This window comes from Sorex araneus, chromosome X, assembly GCF_027595985.1.
Source record: "Sorex araneus isolate mSorAra2 chromosome X, mSorAra2.pri, whole genome shotgun sequence".
In the NCBI taxonomy this organism is placed as follows: Eukaryota; Metazoa; Chordata; class Mammalia; order Eulipotyphla; family Soricidae; genus Sorex; species Sorex araneus.
In genome coordinates, this window is record NC_073313.1 from 321,131,061 (window position 1) to 321,158,276 (window position 27,216).

General features: G+C 36.3%; 1 protein-coding gene across 1 annotated transcript in view; it reads left to right on the plus strand.

Annotated features, from left to right (window-relative positions):
- Positions 1 to 274: 274 nt before the first annotated feature.
- Positions 275 to 27,216, plus strand: part of VRK2 (VRK serine/threonine kinase 2) — a 92,944-nt gene continuing 66,002 nt past the window's right edge. Inside the window, exons 1-7 of the mRNA XM_055121746.1 lie at positions 275 to 386; positions 2,537 to 2,677; positions 19,710 to 19,759; positions 20,405 to 20,474; positions 22,226 to 22,313; positions 24,754 to 24,859; positions 26,023 to 26,115. Coding sequence (XP_054977721.1) covers positions 2,542 to 2,677; positions 19,710 to 19,759; positions 20,405 to 20,474; positions 22,226 to 22,313; positions 24,754 to 24,859; positions 26,023 to 26,115 — 543 coding nt within the window. The 5' untranslated portion in view covers positions 275 to 386; positions 2,537 to 2,541. The remainder of the gene's footprint in view (positions 387 to 2,536; positions 2,678 to 19,709; positions 19,760 to 20,404; positions 20,475 to 22,225; positions 22,314 to 24,753; positions 24,860 to 26,022; positions 26,116 to 27,216) is intronic.

The following is a 27,216-nucleotide window of genomic DNA, read 5'->3' on the forward strand; positions in this document are numbered from 1 at the left end:
CCCCGACAGGCAGCTGCTTCCCAAGCACCAGCTAGGGCCAATGCAAATTCCACGGGGCCCGCGGCCCGCGTCTCTACCGTCCCGTCCCCCCCCCGCCCCCCCCCCCCCCGAGAGAGAACGAAACTCCCGCCGGCGGCCGGGCCCGGGGCCCCGCCTAGGCGCGGAGAAGTGAGTTTGGCCCTTCCGAGGCCGCGCTAAGCGGCCGCCTCCCCGCGGATTGGAGGATCGCGGCCCGGCCCGGCCCCTCAAGGCGGGCTGGCGGGCGGCGCGGGACTCTCCGGGGCCCGGCCTGTCCCTACTGGCTCTGGCTTCCGGACCTTGCAGCTCGGTGCAGTGCCCGGCCGGGGAGCGGAGCCGCCAGCCGAGTCCGACGCTGGTCTTCCGCGGTGGGTTCCTTCCTCTCTCTCCTAACTGGGCGCCAGTGCCCAGCCCTGCGCCCTGCCCCGGCCCGGCGCGGCCCTGCGGGACTGGACTGGACGGGCGGGCACGGCTGTCCTTTGGCAAGTAGCGAGAAACCCGTGGCCGGAAGTTGGTGTCCCGTGCAAAAAGCACGGGGCCTTTTGCTGGAGCTCGACCGGGGGTCCCGGCGCCTCTCTGCGGGGCCCGGGTCCCACCTGCCACCGCCCCGCGAGTTGGTGGGTCCCAAGCCGGGCGGGCCCCAAGCCCAGTCCTGGCTCCAGTTGAAGTTCAGGGTGTCGGGTTACCCCCGCGCAAACTCGCGTGAGATGCTTTTATTGTCGCGGAGGGCAGGGACCCTGGGCCACCCCAGTGTCAGGGAGTGGCCTTCAAAGGTAGTTTCTGCTTCCCTCTCTGGCTCCCTCCCGGGCCCTGCGTTTCTTAGTCCGAGTCTTCTCTCAGGTGTCTTAGTAAGCACCGCTGCCCCAGGAACTTTCCCCCAAACCGAGTTCATAAATACTTTACAACTTGTGCCTTGTCAAAAAAGTTGTTCTTGCAGTGATTTCAAGTGTTTAAATCGGCATCAGAACGTACTGGCCGAGGGATCCCCATACAGACCCCCTTTTCTGCTTGAAGAGCGGTTGACCCTCAATTTCTTGTGTTCCTCCCAGAAGGAGGGAGGGTGAATATTATTCGGGGTTTCTGCTGTCTTCCTCGGCTCTCTCTGGTACTTGTTGCTAAGTGCAAGATAGCGGGAAGTGAAGTGAAATCTCTTGAAAGGATCAAAAACTCGATCATGAGAAATATGGGGAAGATGATAGGATAACAACGTTTACTTCATTTCAAAAGCATTCATCAACTTAAAAAACATCTTTGGAATTACTTAGAGGATCGCACTTAACTTCCACTTTAAATTAAATTTCAGATATATAAACTGGTTATTTTTTTCCCTCACAAAACTGTTCTCTTTTAACTGAAGTCTCTGATAGTAAAGTGCACAAAACTTAAGCGTGTAGGGCTGATTAAGGCATCTGTCTAGGTTTTTTGTTGCAGGCAGTACATTGATCTCTAAGGCTTGGCAATTTTCACTTTGAAGAAGACAGAGGAAAATGTCAAGAATCTCAAAGTAGTGTGGTAGCCCTAGAACTGTCCAGTGGTTTTAGTGATCTTAACTACAGAACCCTGAAAACCCAGGGCACATTTAACAATTATTTGTCGAGTATTTACTCTGCCAATTGCTGTACTTAGTGGTTTTCATTTTCATTTTCGTAGTTCAAGTTTTCCCAATCTAAAACTGTCTCAGTGACTGAAAGTTCTTTTCACCTTTAATACTTAGCAATCTTTTTGTTTGTTTGTTTTTGGTGTTTGGGCCACACCTGGTGGTGTTCAGTGCTTAACTCCTGGCAGATGCTATACCCGAGATCCAACAAGAGATCTAGTGCAAGGCAAGCCCCTTCCCTGTGTATTGTCTCTCAGGCAATACTAGGTAGTGTTCTTAATGAAAGAAGTATTCTCAACAAAATATTTAAAAACATAAGAAATTTATTTTTCTGGGGCTGGAGTGATAGCACAGCGGGTAGGGCGTTTGCCTTGCACGTGGCCGACCCAGGTTCGATTCCCAGTATCCCATATGGTCTCCTGAGCACTGCCAAGGGTGATTCCTGCGTGTAAAGCCAGGAGTAACCCCTGTGCATCGCCGGGTGTGACCCAAAAAGCAAAAAAAAAAAAAAGAAATTTATTTTTCTTTCTATCATAGGGAACTGTCAACTTATTTCTTTAGGAATATTCTATACTATTTATAGGTATTACAGATCTTTATATTTTAAAATGGCTGAGTTAAAAACTCAACAGGTTCTTGCTTGTTTAATAGAAATTTGACTGAATCACAGCTACTATGTCTTGTTAGAAAAAAACCCCACATCCTCAAAATATTGTAATGTCGATCTTATTTCAGCATTGTACTGTATCTGAATCTCAAATATGAATATGGGATGGAGACTTTGCCAAACAAAAATTATTTCAAACACTTACTTTCTAGGAGTCTTCAGAAATGCCCCACATGAGACATTTTGAAAAATGGGCTTAACTCAAAGTTTTGTTGTTTTTATTTTTAATTACTTCTCACTTTTTCTGCCAGCAGACGTGATGCCACCGAGAAAGAATGAGAAATATAAGCTTCCTGTTCCTCTTCCAGAAGGCAAAGTTTTGGATGATATAGAAGGCAAACAATGGGTGCTAGGCAAGATGATTGGCTCTGGAGGATTTGGATTGATATATTTAGGTAAAGTATAGCTTCATATTACCAAATATTCTTAATGTATGTTACTGTAACTGTGATAAATTAAGTTCTAAAAAATAAAACTTTGAAATAAAAGTTTATAATAATATGGAATAGAAACATGATAGTGATTGTTATCACTATCACTGTCACTGTCATCCCATTGCTCATTGATTTGCTTGAGCGGGCACCAGTAATGTCTCCATTTTTTTTTTTGAGACTTGTTACTGTTTTTGGCATATTGAATACGCCACGGGTAGCTTGCCAGGCTCTGCCGTGTGTGCGAGATATTCTCGGTAGCTTGCTGGGCTCTCTGAGAAGGGAGGAGGAATCGAACCCAGGTCGGCCGTGTGCAGGGCAAATGCCCTACCGTGAACCATGAAGATGGTTAATCTTTAGAAAATAATTTTTAGACATGTCTGATCTGTCTCATCCATGTTTATTCAAGTGATTCATAGGAGTCTTTTAACAGCATAATTATAGTCTGCCAGGCAAAATGTTGCTATTTTCTTTTTAAAGGTGTATCTTCTTGGTAGCAATTATCTTTCATTGTAGAAGATCTAACCATATAAAAAACTTTCTACTTAAGACTCAGTAATATTTAAATAATATGGTGTTCTGCTCATTTCTTAACTTGGTCCACTAAGGAATTGAGCCTTACTACCTCAAGGTATGTTTTGGATGGAATGAATGAATTTCTCTCCTGTGTATCTAAAGTAGTAATAGTTATGTATCATCTTTGTGAGAAGAGAAAATAGACACTTATTTTCTGTATTCTTTGCATCCCAGTTAATGCACTTTTACAATATAGTTAAAACTTTATCAAAAAAATTTACATTACACTGACAGAGTTAAAAATGACATCAAATTTAAAAGGGTCATTCTAGGCTATCTCAAGTTTGTACTGGAATGATCAGAGATTATCTATATATGACTGCATTTAACAAATAAGTAGATATTGATTGATATTGATCAGAATTCCCCGCAAACACGAAGTTTTCCAAATACATCAACTTTGGACATCTATTCTGTACTAAAGAATTTGATACAAGAGCTCCATTGAAGGACTTGTTGGATCCATATAAAACATTAGAACCGTAGTAGAGGAAAGATTTTCCCTCTATCCTCTCAGGTTTGATAGTCATTCTATAGTACAAAATGACAGCAGGAAGATTAATTGGAGGAAAGGTATAAAATGTTTGCAGACACTTTCTGAGTACTGATTGTATTGTTTTCAAAACTTGCATTTGACCTCACACAGCTCAGCCAGCCATTGAAGAGTACCCATAAGGCCATGATGACGACTACTCTACCCCAGTGGCCATTATAGGAGAGGACTGGAGCTCATCACCACCATTACCAGATTTTAGGCCCTAAAGCCAGTCCCAAGCACAGCAAGGACACTCAGGAATGGTCTTCCCACTTGCAGGGGGTGCAGGGCCTGGTCCTGGCCAGGGCCCCTGACCTGGCTTCACCTGCTCTGATTTTCCAGTAACATTCCCACCTCACCAGGAGGCTTGGCTGATTTTCAGAGGTGGTTTTTTATCTCAGAACATGAAGGGATGCTGGCAACCTTGGTACCCACCTGGTTGCCAGCTCCGGGCCTAGGTCAAGTCTGCACAATAGAGTGATCCTGGATGTTGATCTGGATGTGCCCTTGCTTCCTGACATTTATGCTGGTTCCTACATCAAGATCGAGGTGGAGTTCAGCAATGAATAGAATCATGAGGTCCACTCTTGGCATTTCTTTCATTTGTGTTTATTTGCTTATTTGCTCGCCACAATTCTTCTTTCTTAATCTATTTTGCATAGACAAAAAATGAAACAACAAAACACCTATTCTACACACACACACACACACACACACACACACACACACACACACACACACACACACCCCTCCTTGATAAGCTCAGTTCTGTAGACCAGTTCTCAGGTTCTGTTGCCTTTGCCATTTGGTATTCATTCATACACACACACACACACACACACACACACACACACACACACACACACATACATGTGCGAGCACACATGCACACAAATGCACACATATACATCCATTACATTGTGTACATAGACCACAGTTTCTTTCTATGTAAGTACTGTCCTGTTGTTACACTACAGTTTCTTACCTAGTCATCTGTTCTTGGGCACTAAGGTTGTTTCCAAAGTTTTACTATTCTAAATAGTGCTGTAATGAGCAGAGGAGTGAAAATATCTTTTTGAAATATTGATTTTGGGCCCTGAAGTAGATGCCAAAAAAGTGGAATTGCCAGGTTTTATGGGAGTTCAATCCTTAGATATTTGCAAAATGTCCAGTTATTTTCCAAGGAGGTTGAGTTTATTCAACCTCATTCTCACCAACAATTGATGAAGTTTATTTTTAAGGTATGTAGGATAAGATTAGAAGAGCTTAGTGATAATGCTAATAACAAAGTGGAATTTTTGACTCATACATGGTTTCATTATGTATTGCTATATTAAATATTCTTTTAGTGTAGCTCATTATGGCTTAGGACAGTTAGCCCCACTTGATAAAAATACAACATTACAGTTCTAGTGAGATTATTACTAGGCTATTTTGCAAGTGATATTGTGAAGGTGAAAAAAAATTTTGATATATTAATAACTTGTTCTAGAAGGTATGGTATATATATGATAAACTAGTTATCAGATGCATATTAGGTAAATAATAGGTATTATAAACTTGAAGGAGGATGGAGTCATGGGTTTTTGTGATAGTTATTTGACCTATATAGAAGTCAAATTTTCTGAAAGATGCATTTTAATATTTTAATTTTGTGTGTGCACTCCATAAGTTATTAGTTTTGAGTTGTTGAAAAGAGCTGTGTTGGGGCTGAAGGATAGTTCAGTGGTTAGGACATTTGTCTTGCACATGGCAAACCTGGGTTTGATTCTCAACATCCCATATGGCCCCTTGAGCCCACCATAAATGACCCCTGAATTCAGAGACAGGAGTAAGCCCTGTGGGGTGTGCCCCCAAAACCAAAAAACCAAACAACAACACCACAAAAAAAAAGAAAGAAAAAGAAAAGAAAGGAAAAAAGAGTAGTGTTTAGTTACCTGTCAGTTAAATTAAAAATCTGTTTATAGATAGGTGTTGAAACATTGTATGTCTGAAACCCAATCATGAACAGCTTTGTAACTGTGCACCTCACAGTTATTCAATTAAAAAAGTAATCTATTTTTAAAGCTTGGGTTCCTACACAAAAACGCAGTTCTTGAGTGATAAGACAGTAGGCAGGGTGTTTGCCTTGCATGATGCTGACCCAGATTTGATCCCCACAGAACCTCATATGGTTTCTCAAGCCATACCGGGCATGATCCTTGACTGCAGATCCAGGAATAAGTTTTTCCTAAGGCTTAGCCTTTGCTTCTCTTTTTTATATCTTTAAATGTCTGATCTTTTTATCATATTTATATTAAGGTTTGTTCTTTATTTTCAACACTTTTTACTGACTTTTTTTTTTTTGCCATAAGGATAGATTTGTAAACAACTCCTTTCTACTGTACCAGTTAATATCTTGTAACCTTTTACACTGGTCAAGGTTTTTAAATTTAAAACTTATTACTATAGGGGAATTTCTTCTTCATGAAATGAGTTCAGCTTTATTGCCATACAATAAAAAAGCTCAGCTTTTCAGGCTTCTGACTTAAGAACTATAGATAGATTTTTATTTCTGAAGTGTATTAGGTATTTTTTTTCTCTAGGTACGGGAGAGACAGAAAAATAGGAAACATGTTCCTTTTAAGGCACAAGAATACCTCTGTTTATAAAAATGTGAAACCTTTGAAGTCTCTGCATCAGAGAGTTCATTTGAATAACAAAATTTTGTCCACCACCCAAACTTATCAGTACTTATAAACTTGGTAGAATTCATAAAGTGCCAGGTTTTCAAATTAGCTCTTCAGAATGTTTGTCCCATATAGCTCCCTGATGTGAGGATGAGTACATGAAAGAGTATTTAGGAGAGAAGACTAAAAACTCAAATTATTATAATATTGTCAAAAATTTCCTTTAAAAGGATGACCTTTAGTCAGGTAGACTTTAAAAATATCTACAAAATTAAACTTGAGAAAAGTACACTGACTATAGGAATTATTATGTGGGGTAAAAGATGCTGTAGAAAGACATCCATTGAAGGCCAGAAACATCTACAGATGCAATGTGATCCCAAGCAATGAAGCATGTGGCCCTTCATTGGCATTATAGGGTAACAGGAGGATCTTCTGGCAGAAGAACTGACTTTTGCTGCGTTCTGCATGCTGCCCCTCCAAACCCATCTTTGATTGGCACCTATGCCCTATTGAAACTGGCATCACACCTTCTGAATGGGCACAGTGCCAGGCTAGCAGATGGGTATGGGCAAAAGCATGCCAGAAACCCAGTATGTGCATCAAGTTTAAGTATCAGGGGCCCAAATTCCCATCCAGGGATATAAAAACTACAGTCTGTTGAGGGCTTTTTGTGCTTAAGGTTAAAGGACATGCCATTTCTACTCCAGCTTAGAGGTTGATTAATTTTGAAAGTCAAACAGGAGCTCCCATGGCTGTAGTCAGGCAAATTCTATCTTTGGTGAATGAGAATTACTACTTCATGTAGGGAAGAGAAAGTATTGTAATGAAGTTTCCAATGAGAGTTATTCTCCTGCAAGTGCCTCCAGCACTTAAGCAGCATGCATTCAGTGGAGATGAATATTTCTGTTCTCCAGCAGAGCCAGGTGCAATCAAAGCCAGATCTTCAACCTGCTGCAGTAAAGAACCCTAAATTTAGAAAGGGCAGGAAAGTTTGGAAGAACTCCTTGGTGGCAGTGCTCACCATGAGCTGATGAGGCTTCACAAAAGTGTATAAGGCAGAAGAAAAAACTCAAAACCCCTTCAGAATACTTGAGCCTAAGGCAGAAGATCTTTAACAAATCCAGGGAAACTGTTTAGTCCTTTCTCATAGTCCGCAAAATTCTTCTGAATTTTTTATCAATAAGAACTTAGTTTACCAAAATGTCAGAACCAATTTAATGCCTAAGTAACAAAGGTTCTTAGTCTAACGGTTATTTCATTGCATGTCTATCATGTATATAAACTTTATCTCTTGAATAATGGATTTTGCATAAAATTGAGTTCTAAATATCATATTCCTTATGATCGTCTCACACCAACTACAGACTGGACAGGAAAAAAAAAGTGAGGGCATCCTTTCTTATTATCACTTTAATCAGCGCCTCTAAATGTTCTTAATTTTAGGAGTGCCTCTAAGGCCAGCTGTGGCCAAGTGAAGCTTTTCCTAATCGCCTTATAGCCATTGCTTTTTATTTTCCACTGTGTAAACTTTATCTATGAAACAGATTCCATGAGACCATTGTGAATACTTCAACGTATTCAAAACATATAACTGCCACAAATTAAACTACTAAAACTAAAGCTGGTGCATTGTAACTGCCAAGTGAAACTGGCACGTCCCTCTGTCAGACTGCAGGAGAGTATGCCATAGTCCTCTGAAAACACAATTCATCCAGAAGCACTCTTGTCACTTGCTCTGATATTAAACCAGAGAAAGTGACATTAATTAAAGAAGTGACATGAGCCAACAAAGGCAATGAAATTCTAAGCTTTGGCTCATGTGCAGACCTTAATCCAACTTGCACTGCTTAAGTATTGTGGCCATTTCTGTAGTAGTGTGTCTACTCTTCCTTCCCCAATCTTCCCAATCTGAAACACAATTTTCAAGCAACTGAAATTTCATCTTGAGGGTTGAATTAACCAGTTGGTAAACTGGTAAGCTTTGCAGGGGTTCTCAGTATAGTAGTGTGATGGCATGTGATGCACGTACTGAAGTTGCCTCAGTAACTGCATGAGGTGGACAACTGGAAGCAGAAGAGGGTTGGTTTAACAAAAAGGAAAACAACAAATAGCAAAAGACCTCGATGTAGTAGACTGAAAGCTAGAGAAGTCTGTTATTAAGAATCATGTATGAAACCAAATAATGAAAAGTAGGCTTTACAAAAATTCTAACATACTGAAGAAGAAAGCGGGGGAATGTGTAATTTTTCATTTTGTTCTCAGGTTGAGTTGTCTCATAGCGCTCATCTCATTATTCTTTTATTATGATTTGTATACTGTCTTACTCACACATACCTCCCATATTTGATTATAGATTCCTTGCATTCTGTTCTAAAACAATGCCCTAAATATGATTATCTGAAGAAAAAAAATGAATTGGCAACTCTAGAATTGGTCTGAATTGGAAAAAAATATTTTAACAAACTTGTTTAATGTTTTGTACTTTATATGCTATAAATCTACATGTAATTTTGTACAGATTGTTTATATATGGTGTGATTGTCTAAGGGCTGGAGCAATAGCACAGCAGTTGGGCTTTCGCCTTTTATGTGCCCAACCCGTGTTCGATTCCTCTGCCCCTCTTGGAGAGCCCGGCAAGCCACTGAGAGTATGGAGCCCGCACGGCAGAGCCTGGCAAGCTACCCATGCATATTGGATATGCCAAAAACAGTAACAATAAATCTCAATGAGAGACGTTACTGGTGCCCGCTCGAACAAATCGATGAGCAACGGGATGACAGTGATTGTCTAAAGCACTATGCTTTTAGGTTTATAGGCATTTTGTATCTTTGCACAATTTAGGGGAGAGACAAGAGTACAATTTCTTCAAGTTTGTATTTAAGATACATGAAGCCATATACTTAATCCATAAATTGCAGATTTTATTGGAAAAAGTCAACTTTGCTAATGCATAAACTTAGGAGGCTTAAAAAAAATGAACACTGTATTGAGGAACAATTTTATGTCTAAAGTAAAATAATTCTGAGTAGAACTTAATTGAATTTGATGTAATAGCATGTATAAACTTTTGTAGAGGAATTGTATAGTGTTTACTATTAAATGGATTGATGTGTAAGTATGTAATATGCATAAGTAATCTAATTTTCAAAGACTGCAAACAAACCTTAACAGAAAGTAAGTTATTGGCATTTTAAAATATCTAAGTGATTTAATTAAGTAGTCAAGAGCTTTTGTTAGTTTCTGGACATAGGTGTTTCATACTTCAGATCAGGAATTTTGTGTGTAATTAGTCATGGAATTTAATGTGCATTTTTCATATCAGACTGACAATGACTTCAAAGAGACAGCAGTACTGCAAAGGAGCAAGAAAAGAAGGCCAAAGTTGACACACACAGAGGCAAAACAGTGTAGGAAAAATCAACACGTTTTGCAAAATCAATCATTGAAAATGTGTCAGTGTTCAGGAGACTGTCTTTAATTTGCAATCCAAGTGTAAAAGAGTATTTAAATATGAGAGGCAGTATTATTGAGCCCAGCATGCCTGCTACCACTTGTTTGACTAGCTCAGAATAGAACACTGAGAGGCAAGAGCTCAAAGTTAAATGAACATTTATACATTTAAAAATCAAATGAAAGATTCAGAGTATATTCATGAATTAAGTTTTTTTTTTTCCCCTGCAAACCTAAATTTAATCAGCTGGAATTACTTTTAAAGTGTTATTCTATTTAACTTTTGGGAATGATGAATTTGCCTTTTAATAGGGATGCTGTATTTTATCATGAAGATGAAACAAACTGTCTTTTGTTAATTATTCCTAAGAGACACTGGCCATTTTTCTCTCCTAAGCTAAGAGTGGAGTAAAGGCAGCTTCCCGCAAATTCATTTCAAGCAAGAGCAATTGGAAGCTGCAACATGTGTGAAAGAGACTCATGAAGAGCATAGCTTCCATTATAGGTGTTCCGAGTTCCACCTAATGAAATTCTTAGTGATAATGTTACCAAAGCCTCACTGAGGAGGCCATGAACAGAGAATAGGAAGAAGTGAATTTGAATGGAAATTGGCCAGTAAAGAATAGCAGATATGTCATTTGTCTGGCATCAGAAAGCTGTTAAATAATGGTTTTTGATTTTTTTTTAAGAAAATCATCATCATCATTATTTGCTGAAATCTTTCACTGTGCGTTAAGCTCTGTGTTGAATGCTATGTATGCATTATTTCATTTTTGTCCTCCCAACTTAATATAATATTTGAGACCCAGAGAGGTTAAATAATTTGCCACTGTGTCAGCTTTTAAAATTGTCTCCAGGTACATTTGAACTCAGATCTTTTTGCTCTACTGATTGATTTTCTTTGTCAAAGAACACTTTGAATTTATTACTTGTTAAAAGAAATAGTAGCAAATGACTTGATGATATGTTCATAATTTCTAAAATTATAGTGAAATATCTAATTGATAGTATTGGCAGCTAATTTAAGAATCTGTTAGTGATGATGCTCATAATGGTGTCATTTTCTTTCAGATTGACAACTCGAGGTGTAGAGCATCAGTGATATGTTTTTAATATTAAGTTCACAAAAATCTGTGAAAAACATCTGATATTTATAGTGAATCTAATTTTAAAGACTAGAAAAATACATTAAAATATGCCGTACTTTATTTCTAAACTTTATGGAAAAAATAAAAATAATGAAAAAATAATGAAACCAATGAGGAAATTTTGGTGGATTTTTCTGCTAATAAATGAGTTAGTTTGTTGTATAGGGAATTTGTGCATTTGTTTTGGGTCACAATTTCAATAGAAAGATTCTAGAAAAGCCTCTTAAATCCCTAGGTTATAATTTTAATAGCCATAGGGTAAAAATAGCTTTATTTTTTCCAATGCTGAATAGTCTTGAATATGTCAACCCCCACTCCAGTATAATAATTTAAGATATGATATTTCAAAGACTAGGTACTTTAAAGAGCTTAACAGAATACTTGGATAAATAAAAATTTGATAAAGAATATATTTATAGAATCTGTTAAGATACCAGAATACTGTATAAAATAACTATAGTTTTTGAAAATTAATTTTCTCAAGATATCACAAAATTGTATTGATTAATTATATACCTATGGTGATTTTTATTTTTAAAAAATAACTTGAACAGGCAAATTAGATGTTTGTAGAGAAGAGATATTTATGTGTTTGATTTTTTTTTTTTGGCTCGAATAGTTTTTTTGTTTTTTTTTTTTTTAGGAGGCCACATACAGCATTACTCAGGCCTTATGCCTGGCTCTGCACTCAGGGATCAATCCTTGTGGGACAATATGGGGTGCCAGTGACCAAATCCCAGGTCATCCACATGCAAGGCCCTACTCTCTGTACTATTGCTCTGGCCACCTTTTTTTACTTTTTTCTATTAAAATATCAAGGAAAATAATAAACTAAATATTACATTAAAATTTATGTTTTAAACACTGTCAGGTTATTAAATTTGGAATATGAAAAAAGCTATCCATTATTCTTGATTTCATTTTTATTAAATTCTTGAATTGTACCTAGATCTTCAGTGTCAGATGTGAGTTTTATACATGGGTTCTGTAAACCTATCTTACGTAGTATTAGAAGAATGTAGAAGAAAAGGTAGCTAAAAATATATATATATATTATATTTAATGGACAAATGTAATAACATTTGTGTGATGAGGAAGGGGATGAAAAACTCTGCATATCAGAATTTCCAGCAGAGAGTCTCTTGCCCGCATACCTGGCTGTCTTCTCCGGGGCCCCTCAGAGGGGATGGGCTCCAGCTTCCTTCCCCACCCCAAGCAGAGCTCCCGGCGGCCAAGACCACTGGAACCTAGCTGCAGCCATGCTGGAGGCTCCTCTCTACATGTTCGGACAGGTCTCATGCATGAAGGTACCAGCAGAGGAACCCAGGTGTGTGTAATCCCATCAACATCAACGGTCAACATCCAGAGACTTAAAAGCAAGCTCTCAGAAGCGCGTGGCTGGCTGCAAGCGGCCGAGCGATATCTTTAGCCTGCTTCTCCCTTCGGGAGAAACTGGCAGTCTTCTGAGAGTTTCCTGCCCACATGGGACAGCCTTGCAAGCTTCCCATGGTGTATTCATATGCAAAATCCAGTAACAAGCTGGATCTCATTCCCATGACCCTGAAGAGCCCCCAGTGCAACATCGTTGGGAGGGCCAAGTCCAGATGGACTTCTAAGATCTCAGGGAAAGGACAAAATGAGATGTTACTGAGCCCGCCCGAGAAATCGGTGTTTAACGGGCTATCGTGATTGTGATCGTGATCAGAATTTCCACTTCACCAGAAAGTTTTTGAACAAGTAAAAGTATTTAAAAATGTAACTAGTTTAATATAAATTGACCAGATTATGGAATCTCTCCTTTATGTTATGGAAGGACTTTTGCATTATGCTGACCTTGAGAACCCGAGATCCTAAAAGATGGTTAGATTTACTAAAACATGATAAAAGTTAATAAAAAAGAAATTGACCAAGTGGTACAAATTTTGTATTGTCAAGGAACAAGCGAATCTGAGAAAAATGACAAAGATCAAGAAGGAAAAATAATGCTTAAGTTATCTTTATGTAATATCTGTGCATAATAAGAATATTACGTGAAGAAGTAAACACTGGAAAATAGAGATAGTTTTGCATGATGTTAGAAATATTTACCTTATTTGAAACCTAATTTTAGCAAAAGCATTAATAATGTTTCAGCAAGTGAAAGCGGGGCTACATTTTTTCCACAGTATGTTTTTTGTTTGTTTGGATTTTGGGCCCATTTGTAGGTTTTTAAATTTCACTGTATTACTGTCACTGTCATCCCGTTGCTCATCGACTTGCTCAAGCGGGCACTAGTAACATCTCCATTGTGAGACTTGTTACTGTCTTTGGCATATCCACTATGCCAGGGGTAGCTTGCCAGGCTCTGCTGTGCGGGCGAGACACTCTTGGTAGCTTGCCGGGCTCTCCGAGAGGGGCGGAGGAATTGAACACCGGTCGGCCACGTGAAAGGCGAACGCCCTACCCACTGTGCTCTTGCTCCAGCTACATACAGGTTAATACTTTTATAAAATGAGGAAAAGGAGCAACCATTTGTTTATTTTAAAATCAGAACACACTGTTTTTGACCAGTATTTTGTGGATATCCAATTGGTGATTCTCTAAACTGACAACCTTTAAAGTTTCTTCTAGTCTGTGGAAGATAGTGATGTCTTTAAGTCTTGAATGAATTAAAGTGTCTTATATGTGATACTATTTTTAATAAGACTGTTAAATCTGAAGAGAGAAACAAATTTAAGAAGTTTCAAGAAAGCAACAAGTTTCATCTAAATGCTAGAATTCTTTCAAGAACACAACAGGCCGATACATGATCATTTAGTGCCAATGATATAGAACAAAACTTTTCATCTCTTTTCAAAATTGTTTCACTTCAAAATATTTGACATATAGTTGTCAAAATAGTTAAAACTTCAGTTTACTTAAGAAGTTCTGCTTGATGTCATTTCTGTTTAATATGTTTTCTGATTAATATGTTTTCAGGAGGTAATAATAAGGATTACTTTAGCCCTTATTTTACAGACAGAAAATAACCAAGAAAAATGTAACTACCCTTTAAATATATTATCTGCCCAAATTTGTTGGTTTTTGTTTTTGTTTGTTTGTTTTGGGTCATGCTTAACTGTGCTTGGTACTTATTCCTGGCTTTGCACTTAGGGATCACTCCTGGCAGGATTCAGGGGAACCACTGAGGTACTGGGAACCAAAGCTCAGGTCAGCCACATGCAAGGCAAGCACCCTATCTGCAGTGCTATCTCTCTGGTGGGAATGGACTATCTTTTTTAAGAAATAGAAGGAAACATTTGAAGTTTTAGGAAATCTGAAATAGTCTCATGAAAGATTACTATAAATATAAAATATTTGGAATTATGTAATTGAAAAAAGATTTTTTTAAGATATACAAATGTTAAAATGTAAAAAGATTTTATGATAGAAGATAAAAGTGATTTTCAGTAGTTAGAATTTTTGAGAACTGTAAGGTATGAACTAATTTTATATTCACATGTCTAATGTACATTTATGAATGATAGTTAGCAATGATAGGGTTTAACATTTAAAATTCATTACATATCAACCCTTTTAGCACATTCAGAATGTTTTTACTTGATGATAAAACATCTGTATTAATGATATCATTGTTTAGGATTTTTGAGAATGAAGAATATTGAAATGTATAGTGCATTATAACAGAAAATGAAATATGTAGAATGTACCAAAAGCAGTAAGTTATTTGTGGAGAGAAAAGTAGGATGACAATATTACAAATATGAGAGTGGAACTACAATACAAATGCCAGTTACTATATAATATAAAACAACCTGGAATCTTCTGAATATCATTAACAAAAATATCATAATTACAAGAAAAGAATAAATTTCTGACATAATGAACGATAGAATTTTTATGTACATGTAAATACGCCAAATACAGTAACAATGATGGGTCTCATTCTCCTGACCCTGAAAGAGCCTCTAATGCAGCACCGTTGAGAAGGATGAGTAAAGAGAGGCTGCTAAAATGTGAGGGCTAGGATGAATGGAGACGTTACTGGGCCTGTTTGTGCAAATCAATGATCAGTGGGGTAATAGTGATAGTGATAGTGATGTAAATATGGGACCAATAACTAGTTTTTGTTTGTTGTTAATGTTAAAGTTTAATAGTAGAACTTAAGAAAAATAAGGGTGCTATACAATGGTAAAAAAAGGTTAATCAACTGGTCAAATACAATAGTAGAATTTAAAATGACTACAGTGTCATTGTTTATTTCTATGCTTAGCAAGAGAGGAAATCTATCAGACATCTATTAACACATTATTATAAAAGGAGTTATAATTGGAGATGCTGTAAGTGAATTCAAAGTAAGACAGATCAACAGAGTCCAGGTATCCAGGCAAATCTAGATTTGTAGGCTCCCGTTCCATGGCTTAGCTGAGCATTTATGACTTGATTTGTTTAATATGTTATGCCTCCAAGAAGCACAGCCATTACTAAAGTGATTAAAGATAAATTATGATAAATAAACTACAAAGATGAATATGCAATTAATCACTGTATCACTGTATCACGGTCATCTTGTTCTTCATCAATTTGCTGGAGCGGGAGCCTTAATGTTTCTGTTTGTCCCTGTTGTGTGCTAGTATAGCCCAATGGTGTACTGGGGGCTCTTTCAGGATCAGGGGAATGAGGACTGCCATTGTTATTGTTTTTGGCACATCAAGTATGCCACAGGTAGCTTGCCAGGCTCTGCCGTGCAAACGGGTTACTCTAGGTAGTTTGCCTGGATCTTCGAGAGGGACGGATGCTTTTGGGGCGGCCTCTAATCACCTTTACAGGTGTGCCCAGTCTACTGAAAGTAAGCTTTTGGTCGACTGGCATGTTGTAATGATCTGACAAACATGCACCTACCTGAGTCTCTGGGCAGCACCTGGGACATCTGCGGCCTCAGGTTGATCTCCTTGAGGTTGATGGAGTGCGCCCAGAGGTTGTTGAGCAGCTGGCAGAGCAGAACCCTTCTCGGAGGGTCTGTGCCATGCAATTAATAAGAAATAATTTATGTTAAGATGGGATTTAATAGTCTTTTAAAGCCTACTTTCTTAAACTGTGAGACACTGCTCCATATGGGGTTGCTTATGGGACTCTTGTAAAAGTAAATGTGGGGTCATTTTTATTTGAAAACATTTAATTCTACATACCTCTTCTATATTGTATATACACCTGAGGTTGCATACAGATTTCTCAAGTAAAAAGTGCTGAACTTTTTACAAAATTATTTGCAATAACAAACGCCTGTTACTGAGAATAAGGAACCCTCCTTACTTGTCTTGCCCAACATTATAGATTTTTAATTGTAGACCTTGACAGTTTTTTTCTGTTTTCAGTCTCTTAGATTTCTGTTTTTTATCTTTATATCCTTATTTCATTTCTTTGAGTTTAGTTTACTCTTTTGTTTTATAATTTCTTTAGACAGAAACTTTCTTACTTGAACTCTCCTTTGTAATATATATGTTTGGAGTACCCTATACTTTGATATGTTTTATATATATTAATCTATGTAGTATATCCTTATTCATTGGAGAAAATAAACTAGACCATGTTATATATTTTCTTCAACTATTACATCAACAGAAGAGATTGAAAGTCCCCACACCATATTGCAATTTTTACTAAACTTTAAGATTTATTTGATCTGAAGAGAAGTTTCCTCCCTCCCTCTCTCCTTTCTTCTCTTTCCTTTCTTTCTTCTGGGGTTCTCAGGGCTTACTTCTGGCTTTGCGTTCAGGGATCACTCCTGGAAAGGCTTGGGGGATCAAACCTGGTGTCAGGGATTGAAGTGTGCAAGACAACTGCCCTATCTGCTGTATTATCTCTTTGGCCCCATGAGATTTATTTTTTTAATTTATTTTTTAAATTTTTGCTTTTTGGGTCACACCCGGTGATGCACCGGGATCCCTCCTGGCTCTGTACTCAGGAATCACCCCTAGAGGTGCTCAGGGGTCCATATGGGATGCTGGGAATCGAACCTGGGTTGGCTGCATGCAAGGCAAATGCCCTACCCGCTGTGCTATCTCTCCAGCCCCAAGATTTATTTTGAGTTTCATTATGGTGGATGTTCTCCCTCCCTTCCTCTGTGTGTGTCTCTGTTTCTGTCTCTGTCTCTGTCTGTCTGTTTGTCTCTGTCTCTGTCTCTCACTCTCTCTCATCCTCTCTCTCCCCTACTATTCCTTTTCTTCCCCCTTCACTCTTCTTTTTCTTCCCTTTTTCTCTTTCCTTCTTCACCATCCCTTTTATTCTTCCTTTTTGATTTTCCAAATAATTGGAATCTCCTTTACCCATTGATACATTAATATCCCATGTATCACCAGCAATTAAATTCTTGCCTGTTAATTTCTCCCAGTTCCTTTTCAGTTTGTTCTCTGTAATTTGATGCAATGATCTGTTCAGAATAACCATCAAATTATGCTGTTCCTATTCTCTACACTTCAAGTTTTAAGAACCTTTCATTAGAAGAGGTTATTAACTAGAGTTGCATCTAGTCCTTTTACACTTTTTTAATTATCCTTACTTAGGTATTCTCTTTCATATAATTTAAATTAGATAATCTTATGTTACATCTACCTCTCCCTTAAACATTTACTGTAATTAAGTTTTAAGCTTGCATGTGAGAATTTGATGAATGTCAGATTTCTCTAATAGAGAATACAAGCAGGTACTATGTCTGTGTTCTATTATTTAATTTTACTAGTTAGACTTTGACTTGGCTTACAATAGAAAATAAAAATTTGTTTTATTAATTGATCACTGTAAAGAGATGCCCATGTTTGCTAGGACAATTGATTTATTTAACATCTATCTTGAATAGTTTTCTACTCAATTAATTTTGAATTTAGGTCTTCCCATATAATCTGACTTGGAAGATAGAATTTTTGTAATTATTGAATGACAGTTGTGGGGAGATTTCACATTATATATCAACAAGTTATACTGATGTGATAACACAAATAAGATAGGAAAAGATAGGAAAAGAAGTGGTACAATTGGATTGGAGGGGTCTAAAATGATAGTACAGCAGGTAGGGTCCTTGCCTTGCAGACAACTGACCTGGTTTTGATTATGATCCTGGCACCCCATGTGGGTCCCTGAGCCCTGGCAGGAATAATCCCTGAGCACAGAGAAGGAGTAAACCCTGAGTGATGGGTGTGGCTCAAAAACAAAGAGAGAGAGAGAGAGAGAGAGCGAGCATATGGTTGGGCCAATTGGGTTCTTTTATTCTTAGTGGCATTGTATGTTACTTTTCTAGTTAAATTCCCATTTTCCTTTTATACTCTTACCCCTTTCCTTTTCGCACTCTACCTTGGTAAGCGAAGATTGTTGCATAGAGTTTGATGTGATGCAAGATTACGGCAGTGATATTTCTTCTCCCACCTTTGGCACCATCATATTACTAAATCGTTTGCTATAGGGCCAGGAAAAAATGTCTCTTCTAACCCTTTCTCCTACAGAGAACTACCCCAATTTTGTATTCTATTCAATATTATCTGTTCCTCTTTTGCTTTCTTTTAAGCATAATCCTCACTGATACTTAAACATAGTACTTGGCAGTCCCCAACCTATTGATAAATAAATATTGGTTATTTGAATGAATGAAAAAATGTTGTAGAATGAATGGGTGAATGTCAAAATACCTTCATACTACAGATGAATATTTATGTCATATTCTTTCATCATATTTGAATGCAATAAGAATTTTTTAAATAGGAACTCTTACAATACTTGGTCCAGTAGTTTGGACTTGTTGATTCTATGCTCAGATTTGAGGACGCAATGGTGTTTCAACCTGGCAGTAACTGGGGAAGTGTGTGGTGACAGAATTGGAACCCAGGGAATGACACATGCAAGGAATACACTTCATGGTTTTGAACTATTACCTTGTTCCCCAAACTATCATCTTTTAACAATTTAATAATGTAGAAGAAATGATTGATTTTATCTTATAAATGCCTAAACATGGGACTCTTCAAAAATTAGATCACTGTATCTAAAATATCTATGGCAAATAAAATGAAGATAACTTAAAATTGAAGTTAGCTTTTATTACATTATGAGATATACATTTTAATGTAAAAATAAATTGCTAGGCTGAGAAGACAATTTAGACTTTGATATTATTTGAACTTTATTTTAGGATTTTGCAATGTAAAATAGTTTAGAACTCTAAAAATGGAACCATTTCATTTCTATATTATCATAGATTTTAATTTAGAAAAATTGAATTAGTAAAATACATTATAAATTTTGTTGTGTTGAATGCTATATATCTAGAAAATACTTTCTCTACTTTTGAATTTATGTAATTAATATCATCTGTTGGTTTCCATGTTTTAATATGGTTTATAGTAAAGTGTGGGCTGTAGTGTCAGACAGATTTGAGATTTTTTCCTCAATATGTTACAATTTAGTGAGAAAATTACTCAACTACTCAATTCCTAGTAGAATCTTAAGTAAAGTGGAGACGATACCGAACATAAGAAGTTATTGGGAGAATATAATAAACTAGATATAAAAAGTACTAAGCACTATTGAAGCTATAATAGCTATGTAGTAATTGAAAACTATTTTTTCCCATGTGTTTTGTTCTGCAGCTTTCCCTACAAATAAACCAGATAAAGATGCAAAACATGTCATAAAAGTGGTATGTATTGATCTCAAATTTGATTTCCATATATTTTATCTTTTCTTCCTTATTTTTGCAATATTTCTTCTAAGTTTTAATATTTTAAATAAACCTATTTGGTATTGATACCTACCATCCTTTTATCTTTTCTAGCTAGTTATCTCTTGGACTCCTTATCTGACTTCCATCTTCCTTACTCTATATTGTAAGATCTTTAAAGGCAGAGTTGAGGTCTTACATTTCTTAATATTTCCTGTGCCTAAGTGAACATAATGCTTAAGTGAATTAAATACAGAATACACTTAGTGAAGTTATTGTGTGTGACTGAAACACTAGAGTTTGCAGTGTTTCCACTCTGGTGCTCATATTGCTACATATGTCATGTGTGTTTGCAATTCTCATTGCTTTTTGTATGTTCTTTCCAAAAGAAAACTTTTTCATGTGTTAAACTTTGTAGACATGGTATTATACATTGAAATTTTAATGAGGTTCTTCAAGTTTATTTAGTGCTGAGATTCTAAGTGGAAATATGGTACCTGTGTTTATAAACAATGATTCAAGTACTATTGTGTTTATTTGTACTAATATTTTCACAGTTGAATAACTAATTGTATCTTTAATGTAAATTTTCTTAGTAAATAATGGAATTTAATTATTTTATAGGAATATCAAGAAAATGGTCCATTATTTTCAGAACTTAAATTTTATCAAAGAGCTGCAAAAAAAGAGTGTAGTAAGTACAATTAGTAAACCAAACTACTTCTGTATATGTATATGTGCTTCCTAAAGTGAGTGTTGTTATGTTTCTCTTGAATGTCAGGAAAAAACTTTTTTTTTTCTTTTTGGGTTACACCCGGCATTGCAGAAGGGTTACTCCCGGCTTTCCACTCAGGAATTACTCCTGGTGGTGCTTGGGGGACCATATGGGATGCCAGGGATCGAATGGGGTCGGCCGCGTGCAAGGCAAACACTCTACCCGCTATCGCTCTGGCCCCAGGAAAAAACTCTTTAATTAGAAATTTTATTACAAAATGATAATTAACTCTGATAACATCAGAATAAGACAGAATAAGACAACCTTGATTTTGCATTTTTAATACATTATATATTTTAAGTCAGAGTTGTTTCTTTTACTTTATAAAAGTAAGCTCCATGACTTTTCTAAATTCAAAAGATGAAATGCTTTCTTTTATAAAAACCATCTGGATAGATAAGATGTATCACTGTCATCCTGTTATTCATCAATTTACTCGAGCGGGCGCCAGTAACGTCTCCATTCATCCCAGCCCTGAGATTTTAGCAGCCTCTCCTTACTGGTCTTTCCTAATGTTGTCATTTTGGAGGCTCTTTCAGGATCAAGGGAATGAGACCCATTATTGTTACTGTTTTTAGCATATCAATACGCCATGGGTAGCTTGCCAGGCTCTGCCTAGATAAGATGTAAGGAAAAGACATTAAAATGGGCAGTAGCTGTAAAAATAAAAGAAGTGATCATACAATGGATTGAGTAAAATATATAAAAGTGATTAAACATTCGGACTAATTAGAAAGTAAAATTAAAATGTTAAAAAATTGAATGTTGGGGAATTGAAGCTATAAGAGGTAATCTAATAAGAGGTAAGACTTATTAGTAAGACAATCTGAATGTGAAATGAATATGAACAGAGTCAAGGAAGGATAAAAATATTTTATAAATACTATATGTGTGAATGGACAACATAAAGGATATTGATATGAGTAATGGCTATCACGTTCAAGGTCCTTTACGGTCAGGAGAAAGAATGATGTCTAGACTCAATAATAAACTGTATTTTCCTAAATCAAACCATCTAAACATTGACTATGGTCTTTATGTTTCAACTATGTCATAGTAGCAAATAGAATCCATTGAACTTTATTATTTATCAGTTGGGTTGTCTTAAACATTAAACATATATGGTAGAAAAGTGAAAAATTAAAAAAAAAAGAAAAGTGAAAAACTAAATAAGCTACCTGATAATTTAAGTACATTTGATGTTTTAAATGAAATTTAGTAAAAAGTTTCACATAACAATTTCAGAATAAAATGGTCTTTATGTCTGATTTCTATTTTTTTAATACTATGACTTTAGATTTTTAATAGGGAAAAAAAAGACACTTCCTTACTGATTGTTTGGTAGTATATGGTTAGTTAAAAACTTAACAAGCATACAAATGAATAATTCTTTTTTCATGAATAGAAACATTCTGTGCATTTTATGAGATTGTGATAATCTGTTTATAGTTTATTTAATTTTAAAATTTCTGGATATATATTTGTATTACATATAGTATATTTTTATATAGTTTTATATAGTTTAAAGCTATTCCAGTTTATCTTTTAAATTTTCTAGAAAGCTCCAATTTTGATTGAGGTTATTAGCTCAATAAGGAAGTATCTCTGGGAAAGTGGAAAGTATTTTTCTAAAATATATAATGTTTTACTTGTCAAATTTATCTTTGCAGTGAAAAGATGGATAGAACTGAAACAACTTGATTATTTAGGAATTCCTTTATTTTATGGATCTGGTATTACTGAATTTAAGGGAAGAAGGTAAAGTGGAATTATTATATGAAATATGTCCTATGACTATTATTTATGTGGTCTTTTGGGTATATGTTGACATATTACAAATTACCTTAAACATAAGTGTTGTAAAATACCTTGAAAATTGCCGGTTTTCATGCATCAGGAATCTATAATTAATTTATTGAGTTCTATGTCAGGACTTCTCCTGAAGTCCTGATATAGTCTGCGTTTGTGTCTGTGGGGCTAAAGTTATGCCAGGATTTAACTGGGGAAGTCACTCATGTGGCTTTTGGCATACCCAATACAATAATATACTTCTAAATTCACTCATGTGATTGTCAGCAGGTTTCACATCCTTATCAGGTGAGTCTTTCCATAGACAAGATGAATGTTGAAAGACATGGTGGTTTGTTTCCTCTAGAGGAAAAAGTGTTGGTAGCATGAGGGTTGTGGGGATAGGAGGGAGATGGGGAAGGCAGGGAGAATAAAAACACATACCTGCATTCAGGATCCAGTCTTATATTTTAAATCAGAATTAGTATCCCCATCTTTTTATTGTACTCTTATCTAGAAGTCTTTAAAGAGGAGAGGATTTACTAAGCTCTCTCCTGAGGAGAAGCACAACATGGGATAACATTGGTTTGCCCTTCCTCCCTGGCCTCTGGGAGCTTGTGCTTGTTGATTGCCCCCAAACCTGTCCATTATCTTTGTCTCCTGGTCAGACTCTGACTTATAAATATTGTCTTTCTCTTCTCTTTAATGTCCTTTGCATGGTTAGTTATTTCAGAGCAATTACTTTTTGGATGGATACAGGAAGACATTTAAAAAGACAAAACTGTGGCTTGGGAGTTGATTGACTCCAGATAATAGTACCTCCAGGAAATCTGCTCTTGACTTAAGCCTCAGTTGCCCTTACTTCCTAGATCCCCCAAAAGCAGGGTCCTGATGAGGGACTTGGATGGACCCAGGGCAAGTGGTGAGCTAACTACCCTGGCATTGAAATGGGCCTGGCCAAAGTGCTACAGTGCTTAACTATAAGATAAGGGCTTGGTCATGGACAAATTCTGCCATGTCCAAAAGTAATAACTAGATTTGGACCCTGCTGGGGTTAGGATTGATTGATCCAGCCTGAGCACTGTAGTCTGAATCTGTGCTGAGATATTCCCCAGGAGAGTCACCCTACAACCCTGAAAGTGTTTATTACTGTGTCCATATAGAATGGTAAATATTAGGAAGGAGAATTAAAGATGGCAATCACATTGCAGGTCTAAGGAGAGGAGAAACACACCTCAAGGGCTGTTGTGCTCTTGTGGGCTGCAGGTGGTCACCAAGACTGAAAAACATTTTGATTGCACTTCCCGTGGGGAGGCGTCATTGGGGTAGTGTGAGAGAGAAGAGAAAAAAAGAGGCTGCGGGGAGAAAGCGGGGATGGGCCAAAACACACAGAGACGAAGAGGACAGGACAAGAGAGAAGGAGACACAGAGAGAGACAGTAGACAGGAGTAGATTGAGTGAGACAGAGAGCCGAGAAAGACTGAGGGAACAGACGGAGATGGAGAGAAGAGACACAGAGTTAGAGGAGAAGGTTGCGCGTTAGAGAGAAGGCTGAGAGTGGCTGGGGAGATTGGAGAGGAGTCAAGTAGAGTGTTGTAGAGCGAGTTAGAGAGAGGGTTGGAGAGGAGTTTTCACAGTCCACGTGAGGAAATTTCACATAAAACAATGACTTTCTACAACTTTTTAAAGCTACCAAATATGGCTAGTTATTACATATAAATCAGTTTGTTAGTTATCTATTTTGTCTCTTCAATAACCTTTTAAAGCTAGATGATTTATTTTGTAGGTAAGAAAATTGACTCCCAGGTCAATATTTTTGCATATGTTCTTTAAATGTTACAAATGAAAAGAAAACATGTAAATTATAGACTATTGGAAAAAGTGTGTTGAAGGAAAGTACATCTAGAAAAGGCCAAATTTTTAAAAAACAAAGTCAAAACTAAATTGTATGTGTATAGATAAGTAATTGTGGCTGGTGTATGTATGTGAGAGAAGTGGCAAACAAGAAAAGCAAGTGATGCATTAAAAAACATACATGTTAAAATGTATAAAGTATATATAATTTTAAAAGCTCAATAAATACACAAATGTGAAATTGTATGGACAATGATTTGTTTAATATCAAAAGATGAGAAAGATGATGGGATAAAGATAAATTAGTATCACAATTATTTAATGTAGACAGAGTACTTTTTTGTTATTAAAGACTCTTTGGCCCAACACTCTTTTCTACTGAAAACTAATTATAAAGTAAATATTGAGTAAAAGAATAGTAAGATTAATGTATATTCATTCAAAGGGTCAGATTGCATCATAAGTTGTTGTTAGGTTTGGAATATTTTTTCTTGATTCAAATTTGTTAATCATTTTATGCATTGCTATCTTAAGATCCTTTTGCTGTCTCTTATAGTTACAGATTTATGGTAATGGAAAGACTAGGAATAGATTTACAGAAGATTTCAGACCAGAATGGCACTTTTAAAAAGTCTACTGTCCTGCAGCTTGGTATTCGAATGGTAAGAAGAAATAACTGATTTTCACATGCTCCATTTTCACATTATTTACCTATTACAATATACAAATCTCTTCCCTTTTCTAATTATGAGAAAATGAAGGATTGTTACCCTAAAAATGTCAGTTATTGAAAATAGAGGCTATTTTCATGAAATTGATAACAGTGGGCTCTGTAAGTGACAGGATGTACTGTGTTTGGCACTACAAACTCCATTAGGCATTGGTTCTACAGTTTGATATTTTCCTCCCAGCATTTTTATATATCAAATCAAGCATGCATTATATAAGAAAAGTCTTTATCATTTATATTTTTTAGCAATGCAAACTATAGCAAAATACATTATTTTTTATACTAAACATGTGATGGTATGGGGGTGCTATAAAGTTTTTATAGTGAGTTTGGGATAGTGGCAATAATTAGTGTGGTAATGAATAATACATACTTTGCCAAATAACAGGCAATAAAATCTTAATAGCACCCATGCACATACTTGGTTTATACCACATATTTGTCTTATCTTGTTTGTGTTTCGTTTGCCTAAGTTCCATTTTATTTTTTCCATTTTAAGTAGAATAAAACTACTCATGCCAGGTTGGTATGTGGCAAATAGAACCAATTAATATTTTCATTCTTCCATTCATTCATCTAGTGAGCCATCAAATGTTTATTGAGCACACGGTATGAGTTATATACTCAAGGGCTTCAAAAATGAAGTTAAGGAGTATTGCATGGGGCAAAATGCTTTCCTCTGTGCCTTGGACTTGGTGTTTTATATTAAGGTTCTCCAAAGCTGATTTGTAATTACTGTTTGGTGAGGAATTTCAGAGTGGATTTTATGATTCTTTTGCAATAGATCTTTAACTTTGATTTTTTTTCTCTTTCTATGGTATGAATTGACTATTAGATTGTCAGGATCGTAGGCATTGTTCAACTTTTCTTTCTTTCCATTTGAAGTTGAATTAAAACATGAGGCTTGGGGATTAATTCATTCAGCTAAGATTCATTTCCCTAGGTTGAGTGGCCATTCCTTGTCATATTTTAGAATAAATACAGAATTGTGAAAAACCTTTGTCATTGTTATATAAATCCATATTCAGGATGTTCAAGATCATGAGTTCTACATAAACATTAATTTAACTGTATATTGTGTATTTCTTCTTACAGTTGGATGTACTGGAATATATACATGAAAATGAGTATGTTCATGGAGATATAAAAGCAGCAAATCTACTTTTGGGTTATAAAAACCCAGAACGGGTAAATACATTACTAAGCTCTTGCATGCAGTAAGTGTTTAATTAGACATTCAAAATTCTATTTTATAATCCAGAAAAATTTACAAATGAGGACTTAACCTAGTGACTTTTGTGATTTATTTTATATTATGTATCTGTATCTGATTAAATCTTTGCAATAAATTAACAATTAATTAGGATAAGGAAACTGAGAATCAGAGGTGTTAAATCATTTAAAAGACATAATTAAGAAGTGCCTGAGTAAGAATTTGAATTTTTGAGCAAATGTAAAGATTCATCAAAATCTAATGTAAGAGGTATATATTATTTAGCGGGAAATAAACAAAATTGTCACATTAGTTCATCTTTCTCTGTGTAAACAGTTAAGTTTAGAATAAGAAAGCATTTCTTAATGGTATCTTTTTATGATGCGGAAAAAATTCCATATGTTACTAAGCAGAATAGTAGCCCTTTGCTACATGTGACTATTCAGGCTTGAAATGTGGTAGTATACTCTCAAAAGCTGGTGAGGATGTGGAGCAAACGAAACTCATTGCTAGTGAGAATGCGTAGTTGGATAATCACTGAAAACTTATCTCCATAGAATGAGAAGCCATTATTAATATATTGTAAACCACAGAACTAATAATAAAAAAACCTTTATATCCATAGAAAAATCTATGAACATGTTTTTATAGCAACACTGTTCTTAAGTGCAAAAACTTGGAGACAACCAAGATATCCTGTAATGGGTGGATGGGTGGATAAATAAACTGTGGTACCTGTGGACAATGAAATTGTATTCACCTTAAAAACTGTCAAGCCATGCAAAGAAATAGAGAAATAGTAAATAAATATAAATAAGTGAAAAAATCTGATTTCAAAGGTTGCAGGTTTGGCTGCATGCAAGGCAGATCCCTTAAGGTCTGTGTTTTCTCTTGCCCCAAGAAAGAAAATTTCTAGTTAAAATTATTAGAGGATATAATACTAATAGAAAAATTTGATAAATTTCAAATAGAAGATGTATATATATAAAAATTTTCTTAAAGGCAAGTGAGAAACTGGGAAATGTATTTTTTTCTTTTGATTGTGCTTGTGATGTTTTATTGCCAGGTGAAATGTA